This window comes from Microtus pennsylvanicus, chromosome 1 (genome assembly GCF_037038515.1).
Source record: "Microtus pennsylvanicus isolate mMicPen1 chromosome 1, mMicPen1.hap1, whole genome shotgun sequence".
Lineage (NCBI taxonomy): Eukaryota > Metazoa > Chordata > Mammalia > Rodentia > Cricetidae > Microtus > Microtus pennsylvanicus.
In genome coordinates this window covers 131,348,069-131,367,833 of record NC_134579.1, presented here as the reverse complement: position 1 = coordinate 131,367,833, position 19,765 = coordinate 131,348,069, and the positions used below count along the sequence as shown (strand labels likewise).

The 19,765-nt window shown below is 44.7% G+C and overlaps 1 protein-coding gene across 2 annotated transcripts in view; it reads right to left on the bottom strand.

Moving 5' to 3' along the window:
- Nucleotides 1–10,039: 10,039 nt before the first annotated feature.
- The window catches only part of Znf507 (zinc finger protein 507), a 31,178-nt gene continuing 21,452 nt past the window's right edge, over nucleotides 10,040–19,765 (bottom strand). For both annotated transcript variants that reach the window (XM_075984392.1, XM_075984399.1), the window contains exons 6-7: nucleotides 13,993–14,127; nucleotides 10,040–13,881 (exon numbers count right to left, since the gene is read on the bottom strand). In XM_075984392.1, the coding sequence (XP_075840507.1) occupies nucleotides 13,527–13,881; nucleotides 13,993–14,127 (490 nt within the window). In that variant the 3' untranslated portion in view covers nucleotides 10,040–13,526. The remainder of the gene's footprint in view (nucleotides 13,882–13,992; nucleotides 14,128–19,765) is intronic.

The following is a 19,765-nucleotide window of genomic DNA, read 5'->3' as shown; positions in this document are numbered from 1 at the left end:
TGCATCTTTGGCGGAGAATGTCTACTGAAGCTCTGCCCATTCTGAAGGTAGGATAATGGCAATTCCCGTGGCACTGATGGGCGTCAGGCTATCAGCCTTGTCTCATCACCACAGTGTTTTCACATGTCTCTAGAGCGACAGGAGAGACTGAGACCCAAGTCTAGTGGGCAGCCACATGCTCAGCTAAAAGGCACACCCACTTTGGAGGCCGGAGAGATGACTCAGAGCTTAAGGGAACTGGTTCCTCTTCCAGAGATCCTCGTTTGGTTCCCAGCACCCATGTGTTGCCTCATAGCCAACTCCAGTTCCCAGGGATCTGATGCCCTCTCCTGACCTCCACAGGCGGTGCACATACATGGTACACAAACATGCATACAGGCAGATCCTCATAAACATAGAATACACACATATACACATGCTCATATAAAACCTCACCCCCGGGGTCAATAGCAGTTGTATTGTTGTTACACACCAGTGAAAACTGTCCGGTGCTGCATCTGCTTTTACTTTTACATAGCTCTGACCGAACTATCGGAAAACAACAGGGCAGGAAGGATTTATTTAGCTCACAGGTTCAGAGGGTTCAGCCCATGGTGGCTTGGCCTGGCTAGAACATCGTGGCAGGAGCGGTGAATGGAGGCTAATTGTCTTCACCTCAAAGTGAACAGGAATCAGAGAGCTACCATGGAACTGGACATGGCAGAGAACCTTCGAAGTGTGAGTCTCAGTGAACTATCTCTTCCAACTAGGCCCCATCTCCCAACACTTCCAGAGCCTCCCTGTGTTTCCCCAAATAGCACCACGATCTAGAGTTCACCGCAAGCTCCTTGGGATTTCATAATCAAACGCTGACAGGCACTACTGTGCAGACAGAAATTTGTATAATACATTCCAAAAGTCAGAAGAAAAGATTTGGAAATTTTCACCACAGAGTTGGTAAATAGGGACAGGGAGATGGGGCATCTGTTAAGAGTGCCAACTGCTTCTGCAGAGGACCAGCGTCCAGTCCCCAGTTCTCACGTCAGGACCCTTTCAGCCACCTGCATGGCCAGCTCCAGAGGCTTCAATGCTCTCCTCTGGCCTCTGTGGGTATTGCACTCACATGTGCATACCTACATGCATGCCATACACACACACACACACACACACACACACTCACAGTGCAGAGATGGCTCAACGGTTAAGAGCACTTGCTGCTCTTTGAGGGGACCTGGGTTTGATTCCAAGTATGCACAAGGCAGTTTGGGACTGTCTCTAACTCCAATTCCAGGGATCTGATGCTCTACCCTGAACTTCAAGGTCACCATCCATGTCACAGGCATCCATGTGGTGCACAGACATACATATAGACAAAATATCCTCACCCCTACACAAAATAAACAATAATTTAAAAAATCTTTTAAAAGATTTGGTACATGAAGAGATAAGCGTGCTTAATTGATTTAAACAACATGCAGTGCATAAACGCAGCAAACATGTCATAGTATAATTCTTATGTGCTTTTTTGGGGTACCCGTTATAAGTTCTACGCTGTGGAAGAGAATGGGCGTTGTAGAAAATAACTATCAGTTTGTCTCCCCCAATTCAAGTGGAGAACATTTTCTACTGAAGGCCAAGGTCAAACGTTTTTGTGTGATGTACACTAGTCGTCTTGTTTCTTCAACTCTTTGTTAGCATCTTAAGCAGCGTGATTAATAAAGCTAGTGTGTGGGAACGGCTTGGAACAGAAGAGCAGAGCCAAAATAACCAAATACCAGTGAATGGTCCAAAGTCAATCTAAAAATGATTGGTTATCTAATTTGGTATGAAATGCAGACTCTCTCATTGTACATGTTTTTCTTTTCATGGAAGAACAGACATTTCCTCAGCATCAGTTCTAAAACACCACTACTGAGTCATGCCCCCAGACCCTCACTGGGGTATTCTAGGCAGGTGCTCTACCACTGAGCCACGCCCCAGCCCCTCACTGGGGGATTCTAGGCAGGGGCTCCACCACTGAGCCACACCCACAGCCCCTCACTGGGGTATTCTAGGCAGGGGCTCCACCACTGAGCCACGCCCACAGCCCCTCACTAGGGGATTCTAGGCAGGGGCTCTACCATTGAGCCACACCCCCAGTCCCTCACTGGGGGATTCTAGGCAGGGGCTCTACCACTTGAGCCACACCTACAGTTCTGGATTTCTTCTTTTAAATTGGAAAATTCTTCTTGAAGAGTTATTGCAAGGACAGGAAAGCTCAACCAGTAGATGTTTGTTAAATGATTTCGTAAACTGACTGAATAATACTATGTAAATGGAAGTTACTGGGAGGGTGAGATTCATTGTTCTAATCCTTCAGGTATTTCATACAAGGCATAAGGACAGCTCCATCTTGATTTTGCACTTTTTTTTCACAGAAGATGAGTGCTACTGCTGTAGGGTTTTGATTGAATTATGTGTCTTTTCCTTTGTACTTCTCTTCCATACACTCTCTGTTTGTTTGGTATATTAGATATGTCCCTGTTGCTGTGATAAAACACCATGACCAAATGTCATGACAGAAGAAGGGGTTTATGGGTATTACAGTTTCGGAGGGATGAGTCCACCATGGTGGGGAGGTAGAGCAGCCAGTGGTAGGCATGGCAGCAGAAGCAGGAAGCTAAGAGCTCACATCTTCAAGTGCGAACGTGAAGCAGAGAGAGCAAACTGGAAATCATGTGAGTCTTTAAACCACCAAAGTCCACATCCAGTGGTATATGTCCCCCAGCAAGGCCATACCTCCTAAACGCCCCCCCCACAACAGTGCCACCAGCTGGGGACTAAGTGCTAAAATACATGAGCCTATGGGGGACATCCCCATTCATTCAGCAAGGTCTAACATAGCTGGGAAGTATTGTTAAGTCTGCCCATTCGATATTTTTTTCATTCTTTGCCAATTTCATTCATAGATGTGATGAATGTTGTTGTTTTCTCTCTCACACCCTGCCTGCTCCCACTGAAGCCATTCTTTATTTCAACAAGTTCTCCTCGTGTCTCCTATTTGTCTGTGACACAGTGAGGTCATTAGATTCCCTGACACGAGTGTGGGAGCATGGGCAACCATCAGTGGCTATACTACTGAAGAAACTGTATCCCTCCCCCCCCAGCAGTCATCACTGCCCTTCCCTCAGCAGTGATGAGATGCTGACGGGCCAGTCCTCGCCTGTTAACCACCGCTGCGGTGAGTCCACGAATGAAGGGTGACTTCCTGTCCAGAAGACATCTCTGGCTACACATCTCTCTGCACTCTGTGTCTAACACTTTTTTTTCCTGCCCCTTCTGCAACATTTCCTGAGCTTTGAAGGAGGTGATCCAGCTGTCCTGGGACAAGACTTAGTATTCCATTGTCTTTTATTCTTAGCATTCTGGACAGTGATTAACCCCTTCCCATTGCAATAGAAGGCTTCCCGGATGAAGACTGGGGATCCCCATAATCTCACATAGACACCTAGAGGTTGGGACTGAAGTGTTGGTGGTAACCACATTGATAGTGAACAAGAGCTGGAATTCTCTGTCCTTTTGATTTTTTCTGTTTTGAAGATTTATTTAGTCTGTATGTGTGTGCCATGTACTTGCTGGTGACTGTGGAGGCCAGAAGAGGGTGCTGGGTACTCCTGGAACTAGGGTGATTGTGAGCTGCCCAGTGTGGTTGCTGGGACCTGAGCCCTCTGAAAAATCAGCAAAAGCTCTTAACTGTTCAGCTATCTGTCAAGCCCCTCTCTCCCTAGCCCACTTTTAATCTTCTAAGTGTACGTGACATCCATAGATGATGGTTAAACACGGGATTGATTTTTAAAAATAAGATTTATTTTTATTTTATGTATATGGGTGTTTTGCCTACATGTATTTTATTTTACCATGTGCATGAGGTTCACAGAGGTAACAAGAAGGTGTTGGATTCTCTGGAACTGGAGTTACAGATGGTTGAGAAGCCACGTGGGTGCTGGGAAAAGAACTCAGGTCCTCAGGAAAAGCAGCAGTGCTCTTAACTGCCAGCCCCCCCCCCCCCCATTTTAGCTTTCTTTCCTCCTTCTGACATGTCCGACTTGATCACTAGGCTCTTTGGTAGAACATGGAACACCATTCCCAGCCTGCAGTTCACTATTCTGCATTAACAGGTTGGCACCAGTGTCCTGCTGAAGAAATGACCTCTTTCAAGGTTACACTGACATCCCTTAGAGACTTTGCACAGCCTGGGAGAGAATGTGTATGTGCATGTGCGTGCATGTGTACGTGTGTGTGTGTGTGTGTGTGTGTGTGTGTGTGTGTGCGTGTGCTCACAGAGGCCCGCAGAGGGCACTGGATCCCCTAGAGGATGCTTTTCCAGCCATTGATTATCCACACTTCTTAAATTTTTTTTAAATTTATTTTTTTTATAACAATCTTTTCTCAGTTTCATATCAATTCCAGTTCCCTCTCCTTCCCCTCATCCCACTCCCCCCATCTTCCATCAACCCCACCCATCCTTCCACTCCACTTTGAGGCAGGACCAAGGCCCTCTCCCAAGTATCTAGGGTTCCGAAGAGAATGGGCTCCAAAAAGTCAGTTCAAGCACTAGGGATAAATCCTGGTCCCACTGCCAGTGGCCCCACAGTCTGTCCAAGCCACACAACTGTCATCCACATTCAGGGGCCCAGTTTGGGTCTATGCAGGCCCCCCCCCCCGTCGGTCCGGAGAGTCAGTGGTATCCCACTAGGCTCATGTCAGCTGTCTCTGTGGGTTTCCCAGAGACTGGACTCTGGGAGCTCAACCCAGTGCTAGCTGTGGATCTCTGCATCTGCTTCCATCAGTTGCTGGATGAAGTTTCTATGACAACAATTAGAGTAGTCATCAATCTGATTATAAGGGAAGATCAGTTCAGGTACCCTCTCCACTATTGCCTAGGGGCTTAGCTGGGGTCATCCTTGTGGATTCCTGGGAATTTCCTTAGTACCAGGTTTCTTGCTAGCCTTGCTAGCCCCATGATGGCTCTCTCAATCAAGATATCTCTTTCCTTGCTCTCCCTCTCTGTTCTTTCCCCATCTTGGCCATCCCATTCCCACATGTTCTCCTCCCCACTCCCTTCTCCTCTCTCCACCCTAACTTTTTTTTTTTTTTAAAGACAGGGTTTCACTATGGAGCCCTGGCTGGCCTAGAACTCTCTATGTAGAGCAGGCTGGCCTCAGACTCATAGTATGTATTTTAAACACTCTTCAACAACTATACCCCTGACCCTGGATGTGCCGAGACTGCCCTCTTGTCCAGGCTGGGGGAACCTTGCCCACTCGCAGTGCAGCTTTTTGTGGACTGGACACATTGGTTTTCCCCCAACCCATCTCATCTTCAGCCGTCACTTGTAGTTGCTGTCCCATCAGTACCACCCATTCTTTCCTGGCACCTGTCACAAAGAAAAAAAATTCAGTTTCTAGATGGGACTTGAGAGCTGATTCGGTGGTTAAGAGCATGCACTGCCTTCCAGAGGACCTGATCTTAATTCCCAGAATCCATGTTAGATGGCTCACACCTGCCTGTTATTTCAACTCTAGGGAGTCCTTCCAGTACCTGTGGGTGTGTCTGTCCATCCGTGAGCACACGCGCGCGCGCGCGCGCGCGCACACACACACACACACACACACACACACACACACACACACACACACACGATTCTCAGACAGAACGCTGGAGTTTCCTGCTTAGCATTTGCAGACTCACCACTGGGCTGCCCCAGGTTGGCGCAGATGTTTTTAACTGTACAGTGCTACTGGAACTGCACAGGCCCTGACATCTATGTAGAACACGTTGGTCTCAAATTCGTAAGGGATCTCTCTACTTCCTTCTGAGTGCTGGGCTTAACGGCACAATCTGCCACATATGGCTTATTTTTGGATTAAGATGATTAATTTTATTTCCATGTCTCTGCACATGTGTGCAGGTGCCCGTAGAAAGGGCACCAGATCCCCTGGAGGGATCCTAACAGGCAGGTAGGTGCTGGGATCCGAACTCAGGGCCACTGGAAGATCCGTGCAGGCTCTTAACCAGCCATACTTCCAGCCCTACTTTGGAATCTTGAGACAGGGTCTTGCTATGTAGCTCAGACTGGCCTTGAATTTTTGATCCTTCTGCCTCAGCTTCCAGTGTTGGGGGAACCACAGGTGTGTGCCCCAACTCCTGTCTCCAATGGCTTCTTCTGCCTATCTTTTTGTAGTCTTAGCTGCAGGGGAGCTGAAACAAGCCCAGTTTAAGATTTCAATCACACTCCGCTCTACTCTCTCACAAGCCTGAAATAAACTTTTCTAACACCTTTTGTGATTGGATACGCTGAATTTAAATAGGGCTGCAGCTATAAACAAAAAGAGCAAGCTGTGGATTGATGTGTCTATTTCAGTGAGCTGCAGCCATGTTATTTCTGAACATGGAGCCTAAAATTAATAAAATGACAAGTAGAAAAAGCCCCAAGTTTGGAGATGTGTCCTGTAGTGATGTCTTTAAATAACACTAGCAGGTGTTTATAAAAGACCTGGAAAAAAAATGAGTAACGTGCTTTTTTATTTGTATTTATTTAGAGACAGGTTTGCATTGTAGCCTGGGCTAGTCCCTGCTCACAATGTGGTGGAGGCTGGGATTGAACTCCTGATCCTCTTGCCTTCACCTCCCAAGTGATGGGGCAATAGCTGTGCACCACCATGTCCAGTGCTTATTTATTTTGGCAAGGACTTTTCCAGGTCACTGTGTACACGCTTAATGTGTAAGAATTTTATTTAGATTTTTGTGACTTGGGCTTTGAACCTGGGTTTTCCATATACTACACAGGAGCTCTGCCATCTCATCAGCCCTTTTATTATTAGTTTTCCTTATTTATATTCTGAGGATGGCACCTAGGGCCTTATGCATGCCACACGCATTGTCTACCGCCAAGCTACACCCCATCTGTAGTACTAATTTAAAACTGTTTGTTACTCATGTCAATGATATGGATATTTATAAGCACTTCATTTTAATGAAGTACAGAGCTGAGGAATAATGCTCGTATCAGAATCGAAATGAAGATGTTTAGTTCTGCTCTATGTCAGTGGTCTGTCAGCTCGGATTCCCTGGTTTTCACTGAAATAGTTGGGCCTGAGCTCACAAGGATTCCTCACTTTCTGATCCGTGTAAAGGAGACTATGTTATCTACGTAAGAGTTCATGTCCCTGAATGTTACCATAGAGGTACCCGTCGTATACTCAAGTCTGCAAGCTGTTATAGAATGGTACCTTTATTGTATGTATCCAGCAACCCACAAAAAGACCACATCTGATGACCTCATTATATAGCATGGCATTTCATTATTTTATAATAGATGTCTAAAGTCATACACTTTAATCTGAAGATCTATTGTAAACTTTAGTGAGGTAAATAGTTCAAAGTGATTACCTGTTATTGAAAAACACTCATTAGGCTGGTATAATTTCACCTATAATGTATGGATCAAGAGATAAACCTAGATATTCAATGTATTAAGATTAAGGTACTGCCAGGAGAATGGGCCTACAGCCTTTAACAAAGCACACAAACTGGAATCTGTGGCTCATGCGGGAGCCCTAGGGCTACACCCCTTTTACTTAAACTTTTGCTTAGTGATGACTATAAACACACTGGTCAGGGCTGGAGAGCTGGCTCTGCTCTTCCTGCACCTCCAGCTCTAGGAAACCTAATGCCCTCTTCTGGCCTCTGTGGGCACTGCATCCACGTGTCAGACACACTCTTAAATAAAAAACAAATCCTTAAAAATAAAAACAAACCTTCCAACACCAGACTTGTCTGACGCTCTGTCGAGCTGGAAATTTTCTCATTTGACATTCAGGCTCGCTGACTGGAAAGAAACCTGACTTTTCCTTAGCCTTTTCATGGCAGCATCAAGGCCCTTAGCACTTGCTGGATCTGATGCTTTGTTGCAGTGTACTTCAGACTCCAGCCAGGGGTTAGCCTGCCCCAGTGACTTCACTGAGCTCACTTTGCACCACCATGACAAAGGGAGGCTCTGTGACCACGTCACTACTGAAGGACCCACAGTACTGAGGGTGAAGTCTGAGGGCACACAGACATGGTAAGGCTGTCAGGAGGAATCCCAGAGCAGTGTGTGTTATTCAGCTATTTAAACAAATGGTTTGGCTTTACATACCTATCACCTGAAGGTGATTATAGAGTTTTGGAAAAGGTAGATAATGACGATGACAGAGGGGCCAGATAGTTTAGTGGGTAAAGGTGTGTGCTGTGGTGGCCTGGTGACCTGAGTCTGATGTCTGATCCCAGGAAACCATGTAAAGGTGGAAGGACAGAACCCACTCCAACCATCTCTTCTGACCTGCACGGATATGCTGTGGCACACACAGGCCCCACTCACAGGGCAGCTGCAGACTGGCTCTGAACACCGTGAAACAGCTCTTTATTACTGTAGAGCCCAGATTTCAACTGTTTCAGTCTAGAGCTCAGTGGCTTTATCACTAAATATGTGGGTCACACAATCTACAACCCAAACACTAACACTAGCAGTTAATAAAAATGTTCAAAACAGAGAAAGGATGATTTGGCCAAGATCCAAACCTTTGTGAAAGCAAGTGTCAAGCTGGGTTTGAAATGGAGGCCAGTTTGCCAGCCTCTCATCTATACCAGCACTAGCCAAGGGAAACAATGCAAATCACGCATGTCATTTAGAAATCTCCAGTAGCCACATTAACATGTGTTGTGGCTTGGATCTAAGTGGCTGCAGAGGTGCATGTGTTAGGTTTGGAGCGTTTGGGAACTGATTCTATCATTAGGGCTCCAACCAACTTGGCCATGCATTCACCACTGGATGCTACTATGGGGAGTTGAGGACTGCCTGGAGGAGGCAGCTTCTGGCTGTGCCCTGGGAAGTCTATCTTGTCTCTCCCCTCTGCTTCCTGGCAATCGTGAGCTGTGCAGTCTGATTCACAGGTTCCCGCCATGGTATCCTGCCTCACTGCAGTGTGACAGCAAGAGACAGACGACCTCAGAGAGCAGCCTCTGAACCCCTGGGTCAAGGCACCCCTTATAAGCTTTTTGTTTTGTTCTTTTTGTTTTTACAAGCCTTGACTATCTTGGAACTCTCTCTGTAGACCAGGCTGGTCTCAAACTTAAGAAATCTGCCTATTTCTGCTTCCTGCTGGGATGAAAGGTGTTCCCCACACCCCAGCTGTTGGGTTGTTGTCTTTTTTAAAGGTGTCAGCTACAGCAACGAAAAGCTAACACAGTAAAAAATGACTTTTAACATATTTTATTTAACCTAATATAGCCCAACTATTTTAACAGTCAATATATAAAACTTGAGATACTGTACATTTTTTAAAATCAAATCTCTGCAACTGTTGGTTTTCACACTTTGTGCAGAGTCCCATCTCTCGTTTTCAGTAGTTATGTGACTACGGCTGTCATGTGGTACTTGGGATCCTGATCTTGGTCCCTGTGCTGTGATTTCTACAACTACTTGTCAAGGCAGTGCTGAGATTTGGTCCTTGAAAAGTAAAAGACAGGACCAAGGCACCCTATAGAGCACAGGACAAGAGGTTATAGCTACCAAGGAGATATTTGGTTTTAGTCACTTCTAGCTGGGAAGGCCTGGGATTCTAGGGCACAAATTGTGCTGTAGTTAGGTGAAGCATCCCTGGCCTCTTTAATGAAACTCATGTCAAATGATTATTTGGTGACCGACCACAAAAGGATCAAAGTATGAGCCCAAACTTGTAACCACTGGCCTTCAGCGGAATTCTAATTAGAGTAAGGGAGCTAGCACCCACACATCAGCACTGAAAGCATCTCTGTGCTGATGCCAAAGGTTTAACAAGGGAGAGGACCCAGAGCCTTTAAATGATGCCTGTGAAACGTAGTGACTACGAGCAGGTGATAGCTCGGCGAGTCAACAGAGCCCACTAATGAGCCCCAAGCAGCTCTTGGGGAGCTTTCAATGATTTAAGCACACGTTTCTAAATTAATAAACTCAAGGCAAGAACGGACATGTGCTGTTAATGAATCTTAGAAACGAGTGTTTTTAACAAAAAAATTTATTACCAAAATACAATATTTAAGTCAATACATGACAAACCCCTGTAAAGCAAAATAAATTATTCTAATTTTGCACAGTACTTCTGAAGGTAAGGAGATGCCTGGCGGCTTGCTGCACTCTTCTGCACAGGTGGCCTGCTCTACCACAAACAACTCTAGAGTTTGGCTTTAAGGCTTGCAGCTTGATGTGCAACATAAAATGACCAAGTGCCAATCATCCAGTTTTAATGACACATTTGTTTGAATCATTTGTTGCTTTTTTACACGGTATTCTAGAAGTTTCTCTACTTTGGCTACAGAAGCAAAGCATAGTGTTACACAATACTTATTTCTTTAAAAAAATACACATCTTTACACCCATGAATGTCAAACTCAAGTTTCTATTAAATATATTTATAGACTATTATTTTGAGCACCTTGCTGTACAATTAAAAAAAAAAAAGATTAACTGTTTGTGAAACTGGGAAACAGAGATGCCTGCTCGTCTCTGTCTAGCCAAGTATGCTGGGGAGGTGTGATGTAAACATGATGCTCATATTTGGTTTGTGAGGACAAAAACAGAATAGGTACAAAGCCACCAATGGTTCCCTCAAACAGGACTGAAAGGTCCAGGGCGAAAGCTTCATGTGGTGTTGCTGCTCCATGTGGTCTAGTCACAGATAAATTGAATAAGCATGTGGCTGACAGGCCAGTGGGGGCAGCTGCCAGATTCCTATGGTCACAGCAAGGGGTAAGATGAGAAAGTCCTAAAATAATATGATCACAACCATCACCCCTGCATCTCCTGTTTACTTAGTCTGTAAGTGTCTTTAAAGCAATATTCCCCATTCAGTCGCAGAACCACAGCTGGTCAAGGCAGAAGACAGACACAGGGTTCCCAGGCCAAAGAGCAGAGAAATAGCCAGCACACTCCTGTGGCCAGTGACTCTGTGTCTCCCCACTGATGACAACCGCACATGCACGCTTCTTGGTAGACCGGCTAAGACTGGCAGCGGCAGGTTAGTACTGTGTGCAGTATACCAGGTACTCTGTCCCTTGTCCAGGCCAGAGAGCTCATAGCAGTAGATGACAGTGTGGGGGCTTTGGCTTTGAGCCTTTGGGATAACTTCCCCCATGGGGTAGGGGAAATGCTAAACTCATGCTCACAATTGTGTGACGACCGGGATGTGCCATTTGAAGAGCCACACTGCTGGGATGGCGCAATGTTTGGGGTGATTACTATTTTTTTAAGCAATTGTAGAAAATTAAAGCCACAGGAAACTCACTGAAGGCTAATACTATTTAGACTAACAGCACAATGGAAAATTGATCTGTTAGGGTGTGCAACAGCAATGGGTGATAAAAATGGAAACATGGAAATTATTTGCATTTGGCATTAAATATAAATATGAAATTTAAATATAAGTGTATAAATTTAATTGTGAAAATATGAGAACATTTATTTAAATCCAGAGTGAATTTTAGGGGAATCTAATTAGTATCACCAAATCCATTTTCTTATTAAAATCCATGTATTGGAAATGAATTAACTTTCACAAATAAATTAAGCTTACCTCAGCCAAGTATGGTGGTATGTGTCTTTAATTCCAGCACTTGGGAAGCCGAGGCAAGTGGATCTCTGAGTTCTGGTCTACATAGTGAATTCCAAATCAGCCAAAGTTACACAGAAAGACCCTATTTAAAAAAAAAAAAGAAAGAAAAAAGAGGCTATCTAAAATCAAATCAGAGTGGTAACGTTTTAGCCAATTTTCTCTAGTGTCATCAAAATGAGTGGGGGAAAAAGATAAAACAAATCAGAAAGTGTTTCCAATACCAGGCCTCATGCAACAGCTCCCAGTGCCAGATGAAAACTAGGAACTCATTTCCTGGACACTTGAACTTTAGGAACAAAAGCTGTAAATCTTGTCAACTCTTTTCTTTTGGGAGCTGCCCCTCGACTCTGGGTGTGTAAACAACACCTACATTACAGCAATGCAGAATCTCCTTTAATGGAACAGGACCTAGAACTACAAACACTGCCTCACCCTGAAATTAGGACACAAAACATGAGGTCACATCTGCATGATGGAGACTTTAGCACGAACCGACTCTGAGTTTTCAGTATGTCTTGCATGCTAACAAATGGACTCTTAGAAACACACGAGCCACTTGCCAGATGGTGTTTCTGATAAGACATTGCTTTTGTTGATTTTCTGTGGCTAGACTGTGAGCCACACCCTCAAGTCTCCAAAATTCTGTTTTTTAGAGTGTATCACTATGTACCACATGCATACCTGGTACCTGATGAGGGCCAGAGGGTACCAGATAACCTGGAACTAGAATTACAGATGGTTGTGAACTACCATATGGTTACAGAGAATCAAACCCGGATCCTGTAGAACAGCCAGTGCTCTTAACTGCTGAGCCAACTCTCTAGTCCTTTTTGAAATTATTACTTAACTTTTCAATTTAAATTTTGTTCAGGTTTTTTTTTTGAGACAGGGTCTCACTCTGATGCCTTGGCTGGCCTGGAACTTGCTATGTAAACCAGGTTACCCTCAAACTCAGATGTCCACCTGTGTCTTATTAAAATAGTCTGAAGTCATACTGTATTGTTCTCTGAAATTTAACTACACTAATAAACTTTAAGAAGAGAAAAGCTCAACAGCTGTACTAGTTTTGAGGCATCTGACTTTCAGCTCTTATTCTCCAAGTGATCTCCTTTCTGACCCTATGAGGCTAAGTATTGCTAGCCCAGGCTGGCCTCAAGCCTGCAATCAGAGCCTGTGCCACCACACCCAGCCTCCCCAAAGGTCATTATCCTGGAGCTCAAGTTATTTTTATGGTCGGGTGATTCAATACCATCTTTGTCCTCAGTTGCTGGAGGAGGCTGTCAGGTAACTGCTGCTGGTGGTGGAGGAGGAGTGGGCTCAGTGTTCACACTGCACAGAACCTCTGCCAAGGCACCCATTTCTGTGAACATGAGATTTGGTTGAATCTTGTGGGGAGTCACTGTAAATTTGAAACAATAATTAGCTTCTCAAATGTGATCTGGAATCCCTCTTTTTTAGGGAGTAAAGGACCATACCCTATACTGAGTCTTTGATAAATTCTTACCAACAAGGAAAATGATTAATGAAGCTCATTCCACAGCCTGCTGCCCACTGGAGACAGAAACCACCCTCTCCCTGCTGCCCATTCCATAGTGCTCTGCCCAGTGGAGACAGTGGAGACCACCCTTTCCCTACCAGAGTTCCGGCCACTGTAGAGCTGGCCATTAGGCTCTGTAAGGCCTTCTCAACTCATCTGCTTGCAGATTCTGAACTATGGTAAGCTTTTAATAATAAACACTTGGCACTAAGAAGGGGTGACAGAGGCTCACACAGGGTCACAGCTCTATATCCTCACATCACCTGCTCCCGTGTCTAGTGAGCTGGAGACAGCACTGAGGTTAACCTGCAGTTCAGAGGGTCCCTCCCACATGCTCCCAGCTAGTTGGCGTTCAGGGCTGTGCTATGGTCCTTGTTCAGGATGATGCTGACAATCTCCCCCTCATGTTCTTTCATGTGATCCAGGAGGCTCTCCTTGCTGGTCGACTCGAAGCCACAGATGCAACAGCAGAAGAGCAGCACGCAGTACTCAGTGCCTGGTGTAGCCAGGTTGCAGCTCCTTCCTGAGATGTCAGAGCTACTGCCCGTGGGGCTCAGTTTCTGAAGCTCGCTGGCATCTATGACTTCGCTGGGCAGCTGGGTCAGCTCTGAGGATGACACCAAGTCTTCTGGACTGCCTGTGGTAGGATCAGCTCTCTCTCCACTGCTGGGTTTCCCAGGAGATTTCCCCAGAACTCTTATAAAAACAGAACACAGCAAACTTTCAGTGGGATGTGCTACAGGCTAGGAGATGGACCCCTAGCTGTACTTTGTGGCTAGCAATCAAGTGAGGGATGGGATGGCGTACCTGCTGCTTTGTGAGATCGCATCGTTAATGGCCTTGTTAACTTGCTCGTAGTTGTAGTTCTGGTCACTTGCGTGCTTCCACATGTGTGACTTCAAAGAAGGGGGGTGGCTGCACACGTACCCACACAAGGAACACCTGGAAGACAAGGGGCCAGAGAAATCACAACCATCTCATAGCACTATTGAAAATTCATGATGGTTTTAGGTGAGAGCTACCTTTCCTGGATAAATATGTCTCTTCACAGCAAATGGGGATCATGGCAGAAAACCACAACTGAAAACATTTATGTCACAGTTTCTGTATCTATGGCCCAGGGAACATCACCAAAGAGAGGGAGAAAAGATTGTTAAGAGCCAGGAAGTCTGCTGTGAAACAGTCTCTCCTAGAAATAACTGTATAAACAAGACTGGAACAAAGGCAATTATCAATGGTCTTGTTAATGTTGAAGGGGACTACTCCACAGGACCCCACGCCTAGACAAAGGACTACAGGCAACTAAAGACTGCTGAGAGAGGCTCCCAGGGATGAGTGAGCCTATCAACTTGAATGATGGAGGACGTAAGGGAAGTGTGAGGGAGGATAGCTAGGAGAGACTGAAGGGAAGAAAGGGAGGAAGGAAAGTGATATCATACCATTTAAATAAAAAGCATAAATAAAAAATAAGTCTTTAAAAACTCACAATGGTTCTAACTGTAAGCCCCTAAGTGTTCTCAGCTGAGCCACCACTCACAGAACTTAAATTTTCACTGGTTTTAAGGCACACATTGACTTTACAGGGGTACTAAAAAGGAGTGTAAACAATAAGAAAAAAAATCAAGGGAACTGAACTCAGGTTGCCAGGCTTGGCTGCAAGTGCCTTTACCCACTGAGCCATCTCACTGGTCCTGAACTCTACTTCTTACTACCAATCCTCCCATAAAATGTTTAATTTTCATATTCAGTTGAAGAAATGTTTTATTTGGAAACTCATCATGGGAAAGTGGTATGAATGTAATTCACAAAATGATAAACATGGCACGTAACTGCTGTTGAAGAAGAGTGACATCCCACTTGGAGGGAGCAGTGTCTCCCAGACGTCAAGCCTGTCCTCCCCCAGAGGAGACATCGATTTTCTGATGTTTTCATCGTATCACTTGCTTTATTCCTTGTGTGACATCCACGCACTCCTCCATCCTACCTTCTGCACCACTGTGGCCCACTTCTTTGCCCTTTGCTATCTATCTCTGAGATTCATCCATACGACTGTGCGGAGCTTATTTAGTTTACAGGGTGCCTGCTTCTACTCTGATTTTCTGTGGTTCTTAATTTCTTTGGGAGAAACTGCAGATATAAAACTTCTAAGGTAGATGTTAATCTGTACCCAGAGCTATAATCAGCCATTCTGAGTATTTTCTGACTAAAATTATGTATTTCAGTGGAGTGTAACATTTTACCCCAGGGAAATTATTCTACCAACACTGTAGAGCCGCTTTTGTTGTTATATGACATGCCATAACAGACACCAAAACAATTCATTAAAAAAAAAATCAAACAAACATAATATTTATTTATTTATTAGTTATGTATACAATATTCTGACTGTGTGTATGTCTGCAGGCCAGAAGAGGGCACCAGACCTCATTACAGATGGTTGTGAGCCACCATGTGGTTGCCGGGAATTGAACTCAGTACCTTTGGAAGAGCAGGCAATGCTCTTAACCACTGAGCCATCTCTCCAGCCTTCACCTACCATTCTTACAAGGCGTCCATTTCCACCTGCAATTCATGAGAAGAAAAAGGGAGAAAACTGTACCTCTACACCTAAGACACAGGACCTCTGTGTGGGCCATCTTCTTGGCATCCCTCATCTTTCCTGGAACGTGGAGCATAGCACTTAAAAGACTTTTTTTTCTTTTCTTTTTTCTTTTTTTTTTTTGTTGCAATTTACTTATTTTTATTTTATATGTATGGATATTTTGCCGGCACGTATGTGTGTGCACCAAGTGTGTATCTGGTGCCTGTGGAGGTCAGACGAGATCCTCACACCTCCTGGAACTGGAGATATAGACAGTTCTGTGGTGATGGGAATCCAACTTGTCCTCTGTGAGAACAGTCAGTGCTCTTAACCACTGAGCTCTCTCTCCAGCCCTGGGCAGAGCACTTGGGAAGCACTTTCAGCATTTATAGTGTCAGGAATGATGACATAACCACTTTTTAGATTAAAAGGTATGTAGGGAGCAAATCACATTATTTTAGATATAAACATACAAATTACTTTTGGAGGTCTGTGAAGAACAAACATATGGAAAGAGTTTGGGGGAGATGGGCATGGTGGCTCATGTCTTTAATCCCAGCACTCAGGAGGCAGAGGCAGGCGGATCTCTAATGAGCTCGAGGCCAGTCTGGTCTACAGAGCGAGTTCCAGGACAGCCAGAGCTACACAGAAAAAAAAAACCTGTCTCAGAAAACAAAACAAATAAAACAAAAGAACAATGATAACAAAGATTTTTCGAATAAAACTTTATGCAAAATCTTATAAGCAGAAACGCTCCTTGGTGACTCACAGAGAGCACTTTATTTGCTCAGCTGTACCTGAAGCATCAAAAGCGTCCTCTGCTTTCTCAATCTCTGTATAAAATTCTCCACCCTCTCTACTGAGCAGACACATCTGTAAACTCTTCTGATCTGGCTCATCACTATACTTTACTATGAAGACAGTGAAGGCTGTTCTGTTCCATAATGAAGCCAGGATTCCAGGAACCCTTTCCTAACTACTACAAGTGGCTATTAAGACAGGAGTTCTGGGTGAAGATGATAGGGACAAACTGAAGAAGTTGAACAAGAAACAATGCCCACTTGATTAGAGGAGGACTTTAGCTTCAGGAAGGAGACCTGAATTCTATCCACACATTCTTCTAAGAATGTGTTTGTTTCCTTAGCAGAATCTTTGCATTTTCCATAGCTTTAAAGAAAGGAGGAGGAGGAAGAGAAGGGAAAGGGAGGGAGGAGGGAGAGGGGGAGGAGTAGAAGAAGCAGAAGCAAAAGCAGAAGAAGCAGAAGAGGAGGAGGAGATGGAGGAGGAGTGGCAAGATGGCTCAGTGTGCTGGCTGAACCCCTGGGACCCACATAAAGTTGGAGGGAAAAAGTCAATTTCACAAAATTGTCCTGATATCCACATGCACACTGACACATGTTCCCACACACAAACTTCTCACTCACACATTCATAATCAATTTTAAATATTTAGTTATTTATTATGTATACAATATTTTGTCTGTGCGTATTCCTGAAGGCCAGAAGAAGGCACCAGACCCCACAGTTATGGTTTATTTTTACATTTATTTATTTGAGAGAGAGACAGAGAGGGGGAGAGAGAAGTGAGGAAGAGGATTAATAGGGAGAGAGAGGGAAAAAGGGAGGGAAGGAGGGAGGGTGAGAGAATGTAAATATGCAAGCATGTATGTGTGTGCTATGGCACAGGTGTAAAGAACATCTTGTGGGAGCTGGTTCTTTCCTCCCACATGTGGGTTCTGGGGTCATCAGGATTTGCCCACTGTCATGTCTCTAGTATGAGCTGCCTCTGCTGACAGCATTGCTTTGGGTAGGAGTAGGAGCACAGAGGAGGGGCTCAAGGGTTCCAACATGGCCCAAGTTCTTGTAAGCTCTCTGCTTCCTGGTCCACTGAGGTATGAACAGGCCAACTCCTGTTTCTGTCTTTGTGGTTGAAAGCTGCTCCTATCACCATGGATTCTACCATGCCATCATGCCACCAAATGAGAGCCAGATGGAACTTCTTCCCTAAGTTGGTTTCATTTCAGCAAATAGGGAAGTAATGTCACATCACCACCCTGATGTAACTTTCATGGTCACATGCTCTGCTGAGTCAGATTGTGAAGCACTGACCCTATTTCAATCTGAACACAATCCCTAAGTTCCCAGAGAAGGGAGAAAGAATGTGTTTGAAACAGAGACTAATAGAGCACATCTACTCACCACAGAGGAGGGCGGCAACAGCCTACCTCCATCAGGGACAACATCCCTTGGGAGCACAGGATGGAAGTACCCAGGTAGCAGCAGCCTAGGCACATCTGCCCTGGCTTCAGTTGCCACCAATCTATTCTGTTCCTTTAGAGGAGCTGTCTGTTGCTGCTGGTGACAGAGCCACGAGCACTTCAACCATGCCTATCGTCCCCATGACATGAGGAGACAAGCAAACATTCTAACAGTCAGCCGCTGACAACCTGTCAATAAGCCACTGTTGGCTTGTCGCCCTGGAATGACAGAACCAACCACTTTCTAAAATGCCCCGCCCATAACTGCACAAAACATTTTTTCTTGATACAAGAAAACAATGTTGTCATCAAAGAACGCCAAAGAAGAGACTTAGTGCTTCTCATGTCTTGGCTAAAAAAACAGGCCAGAATTGTTCTGCAGGCTTTTCATCACTGCCTCATCATTAGTAAGGCAGTTAACACAGTTCTAGAACCCCAGAGAAGGCAGGTGCTGGTTGGAATAACTACTTCCCTGGTCTGGGACCTTCCTTGGTTAGGCTCCAAAGTCTGGGGTAACAAAACAGCTGCTGTGAGAGGGCCAGATGAAGACAGGAGAAGCTGAATGTCTTATGAAATATTAGGGCCACTGAGTATGTTTTTAATACACTAAGCATTTCAATAGAAATATTGCAACCAAGTTTATATTATCACACAAAATTCATTTTCTATGCATTTGTTGTTGTTTTTTAGGTAAAAAACATGCATAGCTCTGGTTGTTCTGGAACTGATTATATAGACCAGACTTGTTTTGAACTCACAGAGATTGGCCTATCTCTGCCTTCTGAGTGCTGGGATTAAAGGAATGCACCACCATGCTAGTCTCACTTTCTTTTTGTTGGATTTATTTATTTTGTTTTATGTGCATGGATGCACCAGTGCATGCTTGGTGTCCACAGAAGTCAGAAGAGGGCCTATGACTCCCTAACAGCTGTGAATCACCATGTATGTGCTGGGGGTGAACCCAGGTCCTTGCATGAGTGGCCAATGCTCTTAACTGCTGATCCAACTCCCCAGCCCTCATTTTCTATGCTTTAAGAAATAACACCTGGCAAGGCAGTGGTGGTGCATGCCTTTGATCCCAGCACTTGGAAGGCAGAGGCAAGCAGATCTCTGTTGAGTTCTAGGATAGCCAAGGAAAGCTACACAGGGAAACCCTGTCTTGAGAAATCAAAGAAAGAAAAAGAAAAGACCTAGAAAAATGGTGATTCAAGTTATGCGATAAGCCTGAGAACCTTTAAAGGTTCCCATCACCGTGGAAAAAAGTTCCTTCTGCTTGTCCCTTCAAACTACCATCACCCACACCACTGTTCAGATTAAATTATCAGGTAAATGGCGTTCTTTAAAACTAACCCACATCTCTAAAATGTGAGTTCTCCACTAGGCTAATAGCACTGATTTATGACTCAGCATCTATAGATGAAAGTACGCACAAATCTAACTGTGGTGGTGGTGATGGAATGTGGCTTTCAAGTCATAGAAGACAGTGTGGTCAGCCCTCCACAACCACAGGTGGAAGACATTTGTATTAAATCTACACATGTTCTACCTGTTATCCCCTAAATAATACTCACTCAGCCAGCACTGACACTGTATTAGAAATAATCTATAGTTGATTGACACACACAGGAGCATGTGCATAGGCTATGTGGAAACACTGTGTCATTTGTTATAAGGGACATGATCTGTAGACTTGGGCACCTGTGGATGTGTTCCAGCTGAGGAGCAGCCAACACAGTACCAGC